The 18454-nt window shown below is 35.8% G+C and overlaps 1 protein-coding gene and 1 long non-coding RNA gene across 2 annotated transcripts; both read right to left on the bottom strand.

The window, feature by feature from the left end:
• Positions 1-6082: 6082 nt before the first annotated feature.
• On the bottom strand, positions 6083-7743 carry LOC116007299. Its single transcript, XM_031247941.1, has 2 exons — positions 7394-7743; positions 6083-6628 (listed from the first exon to the last, which is right to left on the bottom strand). The coding sequence occupies exons 1-2, from the start codon at positions 7674-7676 to the stop codon at positions 6336-6338; spliced, it is 576 nt and encodes a 191-aa protein (XP_031103801.1). The 5' UTR covers positions 7677-7743; the 3' UTR covers positions 6083-6335.
• A 4380-nt stretch (positions 7744-12123) lies between these two features.
• LOC116006124 lies at positions 12124-14573 on the bottom strand. The gene is made up of 2 exons (XR_004095057.1): positions 14511-14573; positions 12124-12269 (listed from the first exon to the last, which is right to left on the bottom strand). It is a non-coding gene; the product is annotated as an uncharacterized LOC116006124 (long non-coding RNA).
• Between the last annotated feature and the right edge of the window lie 3881 nt (positions 14574-18454).

Consider the following 18454-nt stretch of genomic DNA (forward strand, 5'->3'; position numbering starts at 1 on the left):
CATGATGGCTCAACAAGTCCAGAATCAACATAACAGGCAGCCGCGAGTCGACTTTGCAAAGGCCATAGCGAGCCGGCAGCCACCATATTATGCGGGCGAAGAAGACCCGGTAATCTTGGAGGAATGGATCAGGACATTTGACAAGCTGCTCGATGCAGTCAACTGCCCTGCAAATCAGAGAGTATCCTCTGCCGTGTACTATCTGACGAAAGCGGCGGACAACTGGTGGTCAACAGCTGGGCCCGACTTGCTGCAAGAGCCAGACTTTGGCTGGGAAGAATTCAAGGAAGAACTGAGAGGACAATTCTATACAGAAAGAATTAAGGGAATCAAGTGTGAGGAATTCCTGCGGCTGAAACAGAAGGGAGCAACGGTGCAGGCCTACTATGAACAATACGTGGAGCTGATGAGGTTTGCTCAGAGTATTGTGCCTGACGAAGCCAGCAAGGCAAGGAGGTTCGTACGTGGACTGGATTGGGCTGTGAGGAGTGCGATTGCACCGTTTATGTGCACTACACTCAAAGAGGCATACGACAGAGCATCCGATCACTACCAAGTGTACCTGGATCAACAAGAGGTGTACAGCAAGAACAAGAGGAAGGTGGATGATAGACAGGGGAAATTCAAGCCGGAGAACAAGAAAACCAACCAGGGAAGGTTTAATCCCATGCAAGGGGAAAGGAAGGGAGGAATGAATCAAAGGAGAGGCTCAGCTTGCCGGAGGTGTGGACGAGATCACCTTGGAGAAAATTGCCAAGGGGAGAAAATCAGATGCTTTAAGTGCGGATTTATGGGGCACAAGTACTACGAGTGCCAAACCAGAACAGACAATTACCGGGACCCCTCTCAGAGAAACAACCAAAGAGGAGGGTTCGGTGGGAACACCAGCCAGAGGCCCGCGGAGACAAGAAATGGAGGAGGCAACTCTCAACAGGGAAACCGAGGGAGGCCGGCCAACACAGCTCCAAATCCCACCAACAAAGGGAAAGCACCCGTGGGAGAAAGCAGCGCAGCAAACCAGGGCAAGATCTACGTCGTTAACAGCAAGCAAGCTCAGGCTAGCGACGTCGTAACCGGTACCTTTCTCATAAACCCAGTGCTTAGCTCAGTATTATTTGATACGGGAGCTACCAATTCCATTATATCATCTACATTTGCGGATAGATGGAAGTTATGGCCTACCGTTAGGTTAGATCTAAATGTCAAAACCGCTTTAGGAATAGTAGTGACCCGTAGAGAGAGTTACGACAACGTTGCAATAAAAATAGCGGGATCTGACTGTCCCGAAAACCTCGTTCGTTTTGAACTTGAGGGCATCGATGTAGTGCGCGAGATGGATTGGTTAGATAAGTATAATGCCCGGATAGCGTGTATGAGCGAAAGGTTGTCCTACGAGGACCAAAGGGAAGGAGAATATCCTACCGAGGAATTGGCAGGCAACCCGAGTCAAGGTTGTTGACAACACAGAAATTGAAAAAGTACACTCACCAGGGATGCGTAGCATATCTCTGTTTGATGTAAGATGCCGAAGTAGAAGAACCTGAGATTAATCGAATCCCAGTTATACGCGAATTCTTGATGTATTTCCCCGACGACCTCACGAAAATGCCGCCGGAAAGAGAAGTAGAGTTCACCACCGATCTCGTACCAAGAACCTCACCCATCTCGAAAGCACCTTATCGAATGACACCCAAAGAGATGGAGGAACTAAAGGCGCAATTGGCAGAACGGTTGGAGAAAGAATTCATCAGACCAAGTGTATCACTTCGGGGCGCGCCAGTACTGTTCGTTAAGAAGAAAAAAAAATGGGAGCCTTAGACCGCGCGTCGATTATAGAGAACTCGATCGAGTCACAAGTAAAGAACAAATACCCGTTGCCGAGGATCGACGATCTATTCGATCAGTTGAAGGAAGCAGGCCTATTCTCAAAGATTGACTTACGATCAGGGCATCACCAAGTGTGAACCGCGAAGAAAGATATTTCTAAAGCAGCATCAAAAAGCAAGTTTCGGGGACGAAACTATTTTAAGGGGGGAAGACTGTAACCCCTCGGTTTTTCCGACAAAGTTAAGGTTCGAGAATATATATTTTTAAGCTATGACATTTATGAGAAGGTCTCTCGGTGATCGAAAGAATTTTTTTCTTCTAGTCATTAATAAGCTGCGATCTATGTACCGGTCACGAACCGTAAAATTCTTAGGGATGTATATTCAGTTCGAATNCACGTTATATGCATTGAGATGTATGTGTCAAATATGAGACTTATGTGATAAATGTGGAGTTGAAAGTGTAGGGTAGTTACACTTGATTTACTTTTGTGAAAGGATGTTAGTGGATCATCCAAATGTTTTGCAAAGGAAAAGGATAATTTGTGAATTGGGTTAAAAGGAGAATTAATTTCCGAGTATTGGGATTGACCCAAGTATGTTCAAACTATTTTCAAAGCAAGAAAGGGGAAAGAATAGAAAAATATTTTCAAACCTTAGTTCTAGTAAAGTTGTGAAGGATCTTGTTAACCACGGAATAAAGATGAGCTTAAAGTGCCTATTCCGCATGGTAATTATGTGTATGATCAATCATACTGTGGGCGAAGTCTATTCGCCGAGTACTATATCACCCGGAAGGAAAAGGACTCCTACGGGGGTGTGCACACTTAAGTATAGTCACTCTATGTTCGGGTAGGTGTCGTTCTTATGAACCTAGTGAGGCTAGCTAGGAATCATTCCAACGCTCCTATAAGTCCAGGGGATCAGTATTAGACCGGGCGATGACCACTGAANGGGCTCTTGTCGCCCGATGAGCGCTGAGAGCTCATCTAAGTTGTGTTTGCAGTGTTGGACTATGATGACTATGTGCAGATCCTGCTTGATGATGACTCCTGCTCCTCCTGCTTCGCCCTTTCCGAAGTATACTGTTTAGAACAACTCCTTTTTGTTGTGTGAATATCTTTTGTAGCCTAGTATGGCTAACAAGATGTGAACAACCTAAACTTTCACGTTTTTGGACCCAATGGGTCGATCCTTGTATATATAGTAGTAGCTAACCTAGTTACCTTCCTTCCTTTCCGCTGCAATATATACGTAAAGCTTTTGTCAAGTAGAATGCGTGTGAAACAGTTTCCTTCTTTAGCCTGTGCATCTAGAGTGGACTCTTTCTGGATTTGATTGGGTTCAGTCTAGGTGTGGCGGTAACCACTCCGGATGTACGGTATAGCCGAGCCGGGGTGTTACAGTATAAACTATTTTACAAGGTGGAGTGGTTTATACTTAGCATTTATGCTAACGAGTTGTTTTCTACTTGTTTTATTAACCCCGGCCCTTTCAGGTTTGGATTAATGCATGACGAGAGTACAATTAGAGGCTTCCGACTTGATAGTATTTATTGTTTTAGTTTGATCTTAGTTAGTAGCTTTTGATACTACTATTGTTTAATAGTGATGTGACTTATGATTATAGACCGAATAGATCCTATTGAAGTTAACCTTGAGATTGTTTAGTATTGATGAATGGTTTGATGTTTAGATATCTGGCTTGTAGAATCCCTTATTTATGATTTCTAAGCATGCGAATGTTATTTGGAAGTTTTAGTCGTAGCAACTATCCGGGAATGGGTAGTTGTAGCGGTAGCATTCCCCGATGTTGGCTTTGAATTCTGTTGTGAGAGTTATATTTATACTAGGCTCATATGTTAGAAAATCAGCGGTGTTACAATTACAGTCATCTAAACCAACAAAAAAAAAAAAACTACAGCGAAATTAAAATGAAACTACAGAGTTGACAAAATGAAACTATGGCGTTATTAAAGTGAAACTAATGTCAAGCATTATCCACTAAAATTCACGTGCGCTCCAACTGACACTATAGTGTCCCATAACTGACACTACTTCGACATCAAAATGAAACTGACTATCATGATCCTGAAACAAATACAGAACTCAAATGTACACACAAATACGATTAAAACCTAGAATATGATCGTGATCACCAACAAAACTTGGAGAAGGAACATCATATACAATCGGTGAATTCGATTCAACAGCAACTGGACGATTATCTTCAAATGCAACACATAGATATTGCAATATATAAAAAAAGTATAATCATGGAATAACAATATCAAACAAATATATATCCTAGAAATTTAAAATTACACAATCCACTGCGTAAATGATACAAACCTGGGTTAATGAAATGTGATCATCGACAATCACCGAATTCAAATCAATCTCAGCAATCGTATTGCTTTTACCTAATGTTTCATCCATGATTCTCAACAAGAAAAACCGATCTCCACTCTATGAGCGAACAAAGAACAACGTAGACGAACGCGAACTGAAAAAGGAAAGATGAATGTTAGAAATTGGCCGTTTGTGACAGTTAACGACGCCGTCTGACAAGCGCCAAAAAGTTGAACTAAAACGATATCGTTTAGTTTCTTGGACCACAATGCATTGTAGACCGCGGTCCACAGGAAAATTTGCGCCATCGTATAATGACGGCTTTCTTTAGGTATGGGTTCAGATAGTTGGACTGCCTCTTTCTTCAATTCTTTGGTTGGTTGGGCCTTAATGAGGGTGCTAGCTCTATGCAATATATTCCAACAATAATAAAAATTTACACTTGTTTTTGTAATTATAATTATAATAGATGTCACAAATTTTAATTAATAAGTATTATGTTAGAGTATTTTACGTGAGACGTGTAATCCATTTTTATCCATTTATGAAAAGTACTATATCCTAATTAAAGAGTATTAATGTCTCAAAGATAAAACGATATCACACAACACTTACTATAAATTAATTCATCTCACCATGAATTAACAATTTGGTTCAAAGAGTTAAGGATGTATCTGGTATCAATTATCACATGATTCAAAGAATCCTAGATGGCTAGATAGATGATATTGAAGTGAAATTAAACCAATTATTAACAAACATATATGAGATATAATAATAATAATAATAATAATAATAATAATAATAATAATAATAATAATAATAATAATAATAAGAAATAAGGTGTAAATTGGCCACTGAACGTAACCTGAAAATGCAATTAGACCACTGAACCAAAAGAATGTGCAATTAGACCACTGAATACTCCAAATACATGTAATTTCACCTGATAGCAAGTTACCATACATTTTATCAGGTTGCCTGCTTGCGTGAATGGTGAGTTGACATTTTTAAACAATTTTTAATAATAAACTTTAAAAATAAAAATAAAAATAAAAAAGTTTAAAAGAATTAAAATATTAAAAAAAAAACAAAAAAAAAAACAAAAACAAAAAAAAAAAAACAAAATGCTGGAGTGGCCGCCGGCCACCCTCTTCCCGACCTCCTCGGGCGGCGACCCCTTCCCCACCTCCTCCTTCAACTCCGGTTTGAGACGAAGACCCCATCTTTGTCTCCGGCAGAGGTGAAGGAGGAGAAAGGGGTGGCCAGTGGCCACCCTAGCGTTTTGTTTTTTTTTTTTTTTTTTTTTTTTTTTTTAATTTTAACTATATTCTTTTTATTTTTTTAAAGTTTATTATTAAAAATTATTTAAAAAATGTCAACTCACTATCCATGTAAGCATGTAATCTGATAAAATGGATGGTAACATGTTATTAGGTGAAATTGCATATATTTGAAGTGTCCAGTGACTTAATTGCACTATTTTTTTGACTCAGTGGCCTAATTGCATTTTCAGGTTACGTTCAGTGGCCAATTTGCACCTTATTCGTAATAATAATAATAATAATAATAATAATAATAATAATAATAATAATAATTGTTGCGTGGAGGCCGATAAAGGGTCAAGTTCAAAAATTAATGGTTAAGAGGATTGCTGAGCGGAGGCGGGTGAAAGGTCAAGTCGAGCATCCAACATCTAAAAAATGTTATGGCTATCTATAAAGAAAATAAAGTTGCGTTTTCGATATAAGTTATACTTTTGACGTAGTGGTAAACGATTCTAAGAAGTGTATCAGAGTCTAAGCAGGTGTGGGAAGGAAAAAATGGTGGCAGTATAAAGAAATATATAACTTTTGATATAGTATAAGCTTTTGATCCTAACAATGTTAATAATAATAATAATAATTTCTCGTGCACAAACACACATATATTTCAAAAGATAAATACTTGCCACTCATTTATACTATATTATATAAATATATAACTTAGCAATTCAAGCTGAAGCCAGACCACTGCACGTAAATAACTCAAACACTGTGACTGGAGCGCCAACCAGATGAGTAACGCTGTGGCCAATTTTGTACAAAACTGAAAACTCTCCATCGTCGTATGTAATTGTTTATACCTAGAATACAATATATATTAATATGGTTGTTTGTTAACGTTTTGTGCATGTTTTAGGGGTGATATGTATGTTGTGGGCGGTGTAAGTACGGACGCCGACGTCGCGGATTGCGGTGAGCTTGATGCCTTTCCCTTTAAAAGATGGGTGGGTGCTGCAGGTTGAACCCCTTGGAAGATGAAGAATCTTAACCCTGCAAATGTTGTGTAGGTTTGGAAGTGCATGGAGATGGGAAGGCAGATCTATGAGGAACTCGCCGTATTCGTCCGTCGTGTTCCGCGCCCATAATCGCCGCCATCTCCCTCCGCAGAAAACACCCACGGAAGCACCTGCATATATATTAAAATGGTTAATGACCAAATTAAATTCTCCCAATATCTTTAAATTTTATTAAAGGATGATGAAAACTAAAAAATAAATACTCTTATCTAATTATTTATCTGAATCAATCCAATAATGGCATGTTAACTTAAAGTAAACAGTGAAAATATATATATAATGGTATTTTTTGATTTAGGAGAAAATTTATGATATGTTATAAGAAAGTGTATTCTAGATAAAGTCGGTTGAGTGGAGGTTGGTAAAAGGTCACATCCATTAATTGGTGGTGAGAGGATTGTTGAGCTAAGACTGGTGAAGGATTAAGTCGAACACTCTGAAAAATGTTATGACTATTTATAAAGAAATAAAGTTGTCTTAGCTATGAATTGTGCTATAACCTTTGAAACAATAATAAATGCTTCATCCTAGCAAGGTATGAGCCAGACTACGGGTTGGAGCTGCTTTTGCCATAGTGGTCGGTAAATGACCATAAGAAGGTAGTGATAGGTTAATGGTCTTAAGAAGATAAATCGATCTAAATTGGTCACACCTACTCGGCTCAAACTTAGAAGGAGAATAGGTTATTCTCACCAAAAACTTTATGATTGCTAAATTAATAATCTGACCAATCCTACTGGGTTTTCATAATATAACGGTACTCCATGTCATAAACTATACTCGATAAAGTTTTTTTTTAGAAGATAGGAATTGAAACACCATATTAGCAGAAAAATGAAAAGAAGTGGTAGGAAACTTTAACGGCGGCGACGCACCTGAGATGGGTTGTGGCGGAGGCGGCTGCCGGAGACCATCGTCACGAGCCGCCGCCTTTTCAGCGTAGAGACAAGGATGACAGAGGACAGTACCATCAATGAGAACAGTGGAAAGCTTCTCCTCCCCATAGCCGGCCATGTTCACCACCTCTTCTATGCTAGACAAGTCAACAACGGGGTTCCCCATGGCCGCCGGAGAATCAAGAATCAAAAACAGCGTCAATACCAGCGAGACTGCCGTAGCAGAAGTGGTGCTTCCGCCGTGAAATGGGGTCATCACCATCTTTGTGCTTTTGCATAAACCAAGCAAACTTTTTGCCAAACGCAATTAAGGGAATGAATAAATTAAATGAGACGTAATTCTTACCATCCTGTATTTGGTTTTGATGCTTATTTATAGAGGGCGTGCATGGTTCACCTAACTTTGTCAACATTTGCTGTAATTACCATTATGCCCACAGGCAGACATGCTATATATATTTCTCATTTTATCACAAATTTAATCATTTTCCTTTTAATACTACAACAACACAAAACACATTAATAGATATGTTGCAATATTAATTATATAGTAACTTTCCCAACTACTATGGCTCTGTTTGGCAGAGCTTATTTAGGAGCTTATAGCTTATTTTAAACTACTAATAAGCTATAAGCTCTGTTTGGTAATGTTCTCAAAATAAGCTAGTAGCTTAAAATAAGAGCTTATTTTGAAACGCTACTTGGAGTAGCTTTTCAAAAATAAGCTAGTAGCTTTTTGACTTTTTTTTACATCTTTATCCTTATTATTTTAAATAAATGACATCCCTTACCCCTCTAAATTAAAACCCTTTTGACATTTTCTTTTCATTATGTAGTTTGATAACATCTCTCCATTACCATTTCAAATAGGTGGTCACGGGAGCATCGATTCTTTAGATTAAAAGGCCGGATTGAGAATGTATAAAATAGATAATATTACATTCCTATGTATTTCAAAAGAAAAAAATTATATACACTAACTTTAATTTCTCTAAATATGTTTTTTTTTTTTTTTTTTAAACTTTTGGGGTTGTATAGGATGGACCAACCAAAACATGCTCAGTAGAACATAGATACACGTGTAGTGTGCAATTCTTTTTGCTTATTTTCTAAGTTTATATGGACTATATTATTGTATTATAATTTCATAGGGTCTAGGATAGATGATTAAGTTCTAATTATTTCAAAATTGAGTTTTTATCAAACCTCATTTAAGAAAATTTTTGTCGTTTTTGTTGTTAAATTTATGAAATTTAATTTGATCATTTAAATTAAGAAAGTTAAAATTATTTCACTATGATCACATGTTATTGATTTTAATTTCCTAAACTAATATATATGTCACGACTCAGAATAAGTTGTGCAATTTTTTTTTTAGAAATACAAAATATCATTATACGGAGTATTAATTAATAAGAAGATGGAGGAGAGCATAGGGGGCAATAGAGTCATTTGACTCATTTGGAAGTGTCGTACGTTTAGCGATTGACATCCTAATTAAGAAAGATGGACTACCCTTAGAACTTGTGAACAATTAATTAAGAAAAAGGAAAGAATTAGAAATGAAGATTTAGGCAGAGGTGTAAGGTCGAGGGATGGAAGAAGAGTATGAAGTTGGAAATGGAAGGTTAAGTGTCAAGTTGGTAGCCTAAACTTTTAGTTGCTGATATCTGAGCTTAAAGCCCCACCATCCATTAGCCGTCTCCGCTACCATTTTGGGTATTGTGGGCGGCAAACCAATTGAAAGGTGCTTCCGGTCAAGCCTGCCTCACCTATCTTCATCTACATCAACAATTCCTTTCCATACCCTAGTACTTTTGTATGACTTGGAAAATGATTTATCTTAGCATTAATTATGTGTTGTGATTAACTGATTATTAAATCACAAGACCAGATCTATTAATTAAATAATAATAATACACATTAATCATAATATATTAAGTCAAACAATAATTTTACAATCAAAGTATCTATGATATTACGTACACCATATGAAGAATCGAAGTGCAATAGATGATGTGTTACTTATTGATTATTGAATAATAAACTAATAACAATATGTCACCTCGGACAATTTTTTTACCAATACGGTATTGAATGTAGTGAACGTTGTTTGGACAAATAAGTCAATTTTGCAAAATAATATATATATATATATATATATATATATATATATATATATAAAGGGATTTAAATTTTATAAAAATAATCCCATGCACAAACCGCAGAAAAAGAAGACAAAGAAATTGATTCAAGTCGTGCAAAACACACTTTCGTTAAAATCGATTCGCTAATCACCCATTTTGGGCGTGCGACTTCTTCGTTTCACTACGAAAAACCCAAATCCACTTTCACCCGACTCAAATGGGAAATGGATCCAAATATATTTGTATCACAAAATAGCCACTCAAAATTGTCATTTTTTGCTAAAATTTCTGAAAGATTGTGAATCTTGAATGCAGGTGATAACCTACCTGGTTCCTACTTTGTTTTTAAAACAAATTAATCAACTGTGTTTATTATTATATTAGAAACACAATAAATAATAAAAACAGTGCAGGAAATATAAATGGAACCATAATATGCTCACGTAGTTCGGAGAACTTCTCCAATGTCTGCGGGGCCACACAAAGGTGAAACCCAACTCCACTAGATGATCAAAAATGATACAAGGTTCACCAGATTTCCATCCAATAATGGCCTAATCTTTACACCTACTAATCATCATCATCTTCTGAGTTCGTAGTGATGTGAGAATGCACTTCTTCAGCTTTCCTGAGCCAATCAGCAAGACTTCCACTTATGTAGAAAACAGGACCACAACACAATCTTAGTCTAAGTAGCCATATTACAATGATCTTGTGTTTGTATTAGTGTAACAGACTATACATATTGAAACAGTAGGCTAAGGCTAATACAGTAGTGCTTAAAATTAAAACAGCAGGGAACTTGGCTTTCTTTTATACGAAATTAGCAATTCAATCTCTGAAACTTCAACTCTATTTATACTTAAAATCCTTAGCACATTTCTTGTATTAGATCTCCTCAATTCAAGGATGCTCACTCAATTACATCTCCCCTTGAAATTCTCATTTCAAACATTTTTGTTTGAATAACTTTAAACCACTCATCCATGCAAATAAACATCACCATTAAAAACAATACCTTAGGCATAATTAATTATATCAATTAAAACAACCTAAGATTAACAAATAAATTGCCAATATAAAACTATACATTAATTTCCCTAACAATCTCCTCCTTTGTTAATTATTTGTCAAAATTAAACACATACATTATTAAGGCACGAAAAAATAACAATCAATCAAAAATAATAATTTCTTTAATTTAAGTTGTGCCCTAAGATATGTTGTGTTAACATGCAAAGCAATTACAAGCAAGGAATTAATTATGCCAAAACTAAGATATTTGCAGAAAGCATCATTCACCAATCAAGGACCAACCATCCAATTTAAAGTAAATTATTCCAATAGCCAAATGATCCATTAATCCAAAAATGAGCTAGCATTATATTGTTTACCATTGTTCACCAACTAAATAAAATAAACAACATCACCATATAACCGAGCTTTGCATGCTCCCCCTCAACAATTATAAATTTCTCCCCCTTTTTGCCATAATTGACAAAGGGGTGCGTCAGTGATCATCTAGTAGGAGCAGAATCTGGTTCCTCAGCATTAGCTTCTAAGGAGTGTAAGAGCTCCTTATCTTCCAACAACATCTTCTCCATTTGTGCAACAGAAGACTTCAAGCTTGCTAGAATAGATTGGGAAGAATGCGCACGAGCACGAACAACAACAATATTTTATACTCACACGAGGAGGTCTAGTAGGAATAGAGATGCCTTCAGTCACAGCAACAGTACGTAAAGCAGAACAATCATCATTCATTACGATATCAACCAATCAAGTAGAGATTATTTCATCCATGCATCTTCCAAATTAATACCCATTCAATTCTACCAAAATAATATCCAAGATAAAACCAATTCACCAATATAAATTAAAATAAAGTTACCAGCCACCATATGCTTTGTTTGCTTGGCTTGCCCCCCTCAATTTATATCTTCTCCCTCTTTTTGACAAAAAATGACAAAGGGGTGTGATCATCTAGAAAGTGGAGCTAAAACAGGTGTATCATCAGAAAACATCCATATTTATCGTATCCACCATCATAACTTCATCACCCATAGTTCATCCAACCAGCATAAACCAAAATAAATGAATATCATTCAGCATTGTTTGTCTTTTGTGTGCTTTGCTCCCCCTCACAAAGTACTCCACATATTTGATGAATAAATTCTAAAGAAGAAAAGTGAGCATTTAGAAACATGTAGGAGAGCCAGAAGACTCTGCACAATCACAGACGTAGTAGTTTGTAGGGAAACAATGAAGCTCTATGACAGAAGGAATAGCAGAAGACGATCCAGAAGCAACAACAACCATGAGGTGTTCAATTGTAAAACCCCAAATTTAAACAACTTGATAACACTAAGGCATTCATCACAACTTAACATAAGGGATTAACTAAGATTTCATTACTTAGCATTTAACATTAAGAATTATAAGTACCTAAGGTTCAAAAGTGGGTGTCACCGCCGCATCTATATCAACCACATAGACGCAAGGCTACCTCTACAATCCCTTCAAAAATAATAGGGTTCTATGAAACCCATCAACCACATCTAGTGCTAAACATACATCCAAAAGTTAGAGAGAAGTGGTTAATGCTACAACCATAATGATCCAAAACATAAAGAAGTCCAAGAGCCTACAAAAGATAATAAGAAAAAAGATCTAGCTTCTACCGCTCTCAAGGGTCATGGACGGCAATCCTGAAAAGTGAAGTTACAAAACATTGCAAAAACACAAAGTTAGCATAAAGCTAAGTATGGTTTACGATGTCCCAAAAAAAATAAGTACATTTACAATTTGGAAATAGTATACTTTTCGTAGGTAGTTTTCAAAGGGAATACTATGAGTTTTGGAATATTCATATAGGAAAAGAGTAAATCATTTTTAGAGATTAAAACACTAGTGAAGTATAAGATCAAAGAGCCATATATATAAGACAACATTAAAATGATATAACAACTTCTCTTAAGAACATATTCCTCATAACATGATCATCTCTTTCATATAGTAAACAACTCCCACTCAAGTAAAAGACATAACCCCACAAGAACAATTTTCAAGCATATGATAACTTCAATAACTCACATACATAAGTCTTAGCACAAAGAGGATAAACAAAGCATAACAAAAGTCTCAACAAGCTTATATATTAGTAGTATCTCATCTAAAGCTCACATAATAATAGTAGCTCATCTAGAACTTACATAATAATATTAGTTCATCTCAAGCTTATTTAGTAATAATAGCTCATCTCAAGCTTAATAATAATAATAATGGCCCATCTCAGACATATATAATAATAGCTCATCTCAAGCTTAATAACAATAATGGCCCATCTCAGGCATATATATAATAATAGCTCATCTCAAGCTTAATAATAATAATGGCCCATCTCAGGCATATATAATAATAGCTCATCTCAAGCTTAATAATAATAATGGCCCATCTCAGGCATATATAATAATAGCTCATCTCAAGCTTAATAATAATAATGGCCCATCTCAGGCATATATAATAATAGCTCATCTCAAGCTTAATAATAATAATGGCCCATCTCAGGCATATATAATAATAGCTCATCTCAAGCTTAATAATAATAATGGCCCATCTCAGGCATATATAATAATAGCTCATCTCAAGCTTAATAATAATAATGGCCCATCTCAGGCATATATAATAATAGCTCATCTCAAGCTTAATAATAATAATGGCCCATCTCAGGCATATATAATAATAGCTCATCTCAAGCTTAATAATAATAATGGCCCATCTCAGGCATATATAATAATAGCTCATCTCAAGCTTAATAATAATAATGGCCCATCTCAGGCATATATAATAATAGCTCATCTCAAGCTTAATAATAATAATGGCCCATCTCAGGCATATATAATAATAGCTCATCTCAAGCTTAATAATAATAATGGCCCATCTCAGGCATATATAATAATAGCTCATCTCAAGCTTAATAATAATAATGGCCCATCTCAGGCATATATAATAATAGCTCATCTCAAGCTTAATAATAATAATGGCCCATCTCAGGCATATATAATAATAGCTCATCTCAAGCTTAATAATAATAATGGCCCATCTCAGGCATATATAATAATAGCTCATCTCAAGCTTAATAATAATAATGGCCCATCTCAAGCATATATAATAATAGCTCATCTCAAGCTTAATAATAATAATGGCCCATCTCAGGCATATATAATAATAGCTCATCTCAAGCTTAATAATAATAATGGCCCATCTCAGGCATATATAATAATAGCTCATCTCAAGCTTAATAATAATAATGGCCCATCTCAGGCATATATAATAATAGCTCATCTCAAGCTTAATAATAATAATGGCCCATAAATCTCGTAACACATTTAAATGTATATACAATAAAAACACCTATAAAGGAAGTAAAGTAGTACGACACTTAATATATATACATATATATACTCTACACTGGTTCACACACTGCACTTAATTTTATAAACATTACACACAAACTTAACACACATATATATATAGTATAAGTACTGTACTTAATTATAACAAACCCATACATAATATATATATGTACTGTAAATTATAACCAACACATACATAATATATATATTACACATATGTGTACAGACACAAGCTATATAGATTACGCATATATATAAATTCTTTTTTTTTTCTTTTAAACAGAATTGCCGAAGCAGTCTTGTACAACAGTCCAGAAATTCGTAGTGTGAAACAGAGAGACATGATAGTGTGTAATGTTTTTCAACCTTCAATTTTCAAACTTTCATTTCATGAAATAGAAATGCATATATACACATAGCAATGATTTGACCCAATATCAACCATTAAAGTGTTCAAAATAATCAATAAACCAACAAAAGATTAGGCTAAGTATTAAAACATCTAGGCACATATTGAGCAACCATAAATCATACCTTCTTCAAAACACTTCAAGAATGTGATCCCCTCTAACCTAGCCTTCTTAGATCTCAGCTCCTCCTCCTATTGATACCCCACACACAAAGCAACCAACAACAACATATAAATAACATTTATAAAGAAAGGGAAGGGTGAATAAATGAAAAAGGGGTGACTAGGTAGAGGAAATTAGAAGAGAAGAGGAGAACTACCTTAGGATTTCTTGAATAAAATGGAGTTTTCTTTTCTTCTAACTTGTCTTGGAAGAAGGGTGAGAGAACAAGGGGGAATGAAGAGTAGGAATAGCTAAGGGAGCTATTTATAACCGGGAATGAAGAGTAGGAATAGCTAAGGGAGCTATTTATAACCTTTTGATCTCAAAACCCTAGGTGGGTAGATTTAATATGGGTAGGGTTAAGGAAAATAATGGGTTATGGGTTTAGATTAAAAGTTATATTGAATAGAAATGTGGGTTGAGTCTTGTAGGAAAGACATGATTTTGTTAGAAATGTGGGTTGAGTCTTGTAGGAAAGACATGATTTTGTGATTATACAAGCATAGGTTATAAAAATAGCTCCATCTATAATTTGAAATAAAAACCTTCCAATTTGGGAATAGTAATTCTAGGGTGCTTAATGTCATAAAAATACTTTTGAGGTAAAGTAGTTTGTATTAAATGTTAAAAATGGTATTTATACTAAAATAATACTATTTGAAAAAACAGGGTATTACATCAATATTAGTAGATTGAATAAATTTCAGTAGATAATTTTGTGGATATTTTTTGATAGCTTTGTCAAAGGTAGGCTGTGCAAAGGCATAGCCTTTTTGGGTTGTGCTAGTGAATGAGACCCGAGCGAATGATTTCTAGTCAGCAACAGCAGTAGTTATGAGGACAGTGGAGGCCATGACAGCATCAATGGAAAGTGGTTAGGTGACCGACTGGGAAGAAGCAGCAAAAGAGGCTCCAGACGGTGGTGACTGCATGGCAGTAGGCTAGCAGCGGAGCCTAGAGAGTCTCAAAGCTTGTTTTATCCAGAGGTTTTGATTTGTAAATAGATCAAGCAGATCTCCAGTAACAAATCATATGACATGATTTTTGTTTTCTCTAGGAACCTGCACAAGTAAAACAGAAACAAGAAACCCAAAACAAGGTACATGCAACTTGCAAACAACTTAGCAAATAACACAGAAGCACTTATGAACACAAAATTAGATATTGACACGTTGAGACCAAATAGACAGTCAGATAAAACAATAAGATCAAACTATAAAGATATAACACTTAGCACAGATGGCACATGAACAATAACAGACACGGTCATGACCAGACCACATAAAGACATGTAGAAACAGATATATAAGGCATACATGGAATAGCAAATTCAGATTCAGATATAGAAGAAATGTCAACAACAAAAGATTGATAAAATAGTAGAGGTTACTTACGTCCCTGATATTGATGGCTTTGTCTTTTTGTCTTTTCCAAGATTGCAATAACTTGAATTCAAAACTAGGACTTGACTATAGATAGCATCACTGTTTCTGAAACATTAACACAATTTATTAGATAACAAAAAAAATTATTCAATTTTTAGTGATACCTTATTATTTTAAATTGCGATCCACAATCAGAGAAATTGCATATTCTCTCTATCCTCCATTGGTTCCCGAATCTCATCTTGCCTCCCTTGATATGCTTTTGGAATTAGATGAGATACAAAATCTTCTTTCTTGACCCAAACTTGCTTTACAAATGGAGCAATACGTTTGTAAATGTAATTGTTTGGTCTTTGATCTTTATAAAAATAGTAGCATTCAGGTCCTGTGTGTTCTCGTAACTTGCAATAATGACAAACAAGAGTGTAAGTCTTATAATTAAGCTTAGTTTGTCTTACTTTGAAGCAGTTTTGCCGAGCCGTGCTAGATTCTAGTGTGTCTGTAGTTGTAGTAACAGCTTTGACAAAAATGGTGTTATTGTGATTATTGTTTCCAATGAATCCCAAGCCAGACTTTATGGTGTTATTTAGAAAACTGTTTCGTTACAAAATCTACAGGATCATCGTTAGACTCTTCTGGGTCTAAGTCAAGGTCATCTTCTTCAGCGGTGAATGCAACGTTTTTGTCCTTTTTCTTGTGGTCTGACAGCATCTCCATTTCATAGGTTCGTAAATTGCCCATTAATTGAGTTATAGATTTACGTTCCCAACCTGCATTTTCCTGGATAGTTGTTACCTTCATTCTAAACCGATGAGGTAGAGATCTGAGTATCTTCGTTATCAGCTTTGATTGAGAAAATGGTTCACCGAGTACCACGCCACGATTTGCAAGCTCCTGGATTCTTGCATTAAACTCTACTATGGATTCTTCTTCCTTCATTTTAAGACTTTCAAAGTCAGAATTTAACAGCTGCAACTTTGATTGTTTCACATCACTTGTGCCTTCATAGGTTGTTTCTAATATTTCCCAAGCCTCTTTTGTTGAGTCACAACCTGCAATAAGAGAAAACTGGTCCTCTTGCATTTGAGAAAAAATAGTATCCATAGCTTTGTTAATATCATTCGCCAATGTCATTTCTGCTATAGTCCACTCAATTTCAGGCTTTGTCACAGGTAGATCATTTGCTGTTGCACCATCCTTAGTTGGATGTATCCACCCAGTCAGTACAGATCTCCAAACCATTTCACCTTGAGCCTTAAGGTGCATTTTTGTACGGGCTTTCCAATAGGAGTAATTATCCCCTGTTAATTTCGGTGGCTTGTGCCTATCCATTCTGTCACACTTGATAACAAGTTAGAATGTTCAAAAACAAATAAGCTAAAATAAAGAAAACACAAGAAAGGTGTGAAATCCTGAGTTCAAGAAACACAACGCACCCAGATCGCTAGACTAATAAATTAAGTCCCCGTGCTCTGATACCAATTGAAAGATTATGAATCTTGAATGCAGGTGATAACCTACCTGGTTCCTACTTTGTTTTTAAAAAAATTAATCAGTTGTGTTTATTACTGTATTAGAAACACAATAAATAATAAAAAAAGTGCAGGAAATATAAATGGAACCAGAATATGTTCACGCAATTCGAAGAACTTCTCCTACGTCTACGGGGCCACACAAAACTGAAACCCAACTCCACTAGATGATCAAAGACGATACAAGATTCACCAGATTTCCATCCAACAATGACCTAATCTTTAGACCTACTAATCACCATGATCTTCTGTGTTGGTAGTGATGTGAGAATGCACTTCTGCAGCTTTCCTGAGCCAATCAGCAAGACTTCCACTTGATGTAGAAAATAGGACCACAACACAATCTTAGTCTAAGTAGCCATATTACAATGATCTTGAGTCTGCATTAGTGTAACAGACTATACATATTAAAATAGTAGGCTAAGGCTAATACAGTAGTGCTTAATATTAAAACAGGAGGGAACTTGGCATTCTTTTGTACGAAATCAACAATTCAATCTCTGAAGCTTCAACTCTATTTATACTTGAAATCCTTAGCACCTTTCCTGTATTAGGTCTCCTCAATTCAAGGATGCTCACTCAATTACATCTCCCCTTGAAATTCTCATCTCAAACATTTTTGTTTGAATAACTTTAAACCACTTATCCATGCAAATAAACATCACCATTAAAAGCAATACCTTAGGCATAATTAATTAGACCAATTATAACTACCTAAGATTAACAAATAAATTGCAAATATAAAACTACACATTAATTTCCCTAACAATTTCTGTCCCCCACATGAATTAAAAATGATTTCCGAGACAGAAAAATGACATGACTGTAGGTAGGTGTTACCTTTTGAACCTTCCCTTGTGAAAATATATTTACTCTACTAGATTTCTAGTAAAACACGATGTCTTTGAACGGTACTGCCGTTTGTGTAGACGATGATATATCCCACACAAAAACCTTCCAACCTTTGTTCTGTTCTCATGGGTGTTTTC

Source organism: Ipomoea triloba, chromosome 15 (genome assembly GCF_003576645.1).
Source record: "Ipomoea triloba cultivar NCNSP0323 chromosome 15, ASM357664v1".
NCBI classification, from domain to species: domain Eukaryota; kingdom Viridiplantae; phylum Streptophyta; class Magnoliopsida; order Solanales; family Convolvulaceae; genus Ipomoea; species Ipomoea triloba.

Bases quoted from the DNA above. Each gene is read 5' to 3' on its own strand.
- LOC116007299 (XM_031247941.1), bottom strand. From the start codon at position 7,676: ATGGTGATGACCCCATTTCACGGCGGAAGCACCACTTCTGCTACGGCA. The intron at 6,629-7,393 runs GTGCGTCGCCGC...ATATATATGCAG, and splicing joins TCCGCCACAACCCATCTCAG to GTGCTTCCGTGGGTGTTTTC.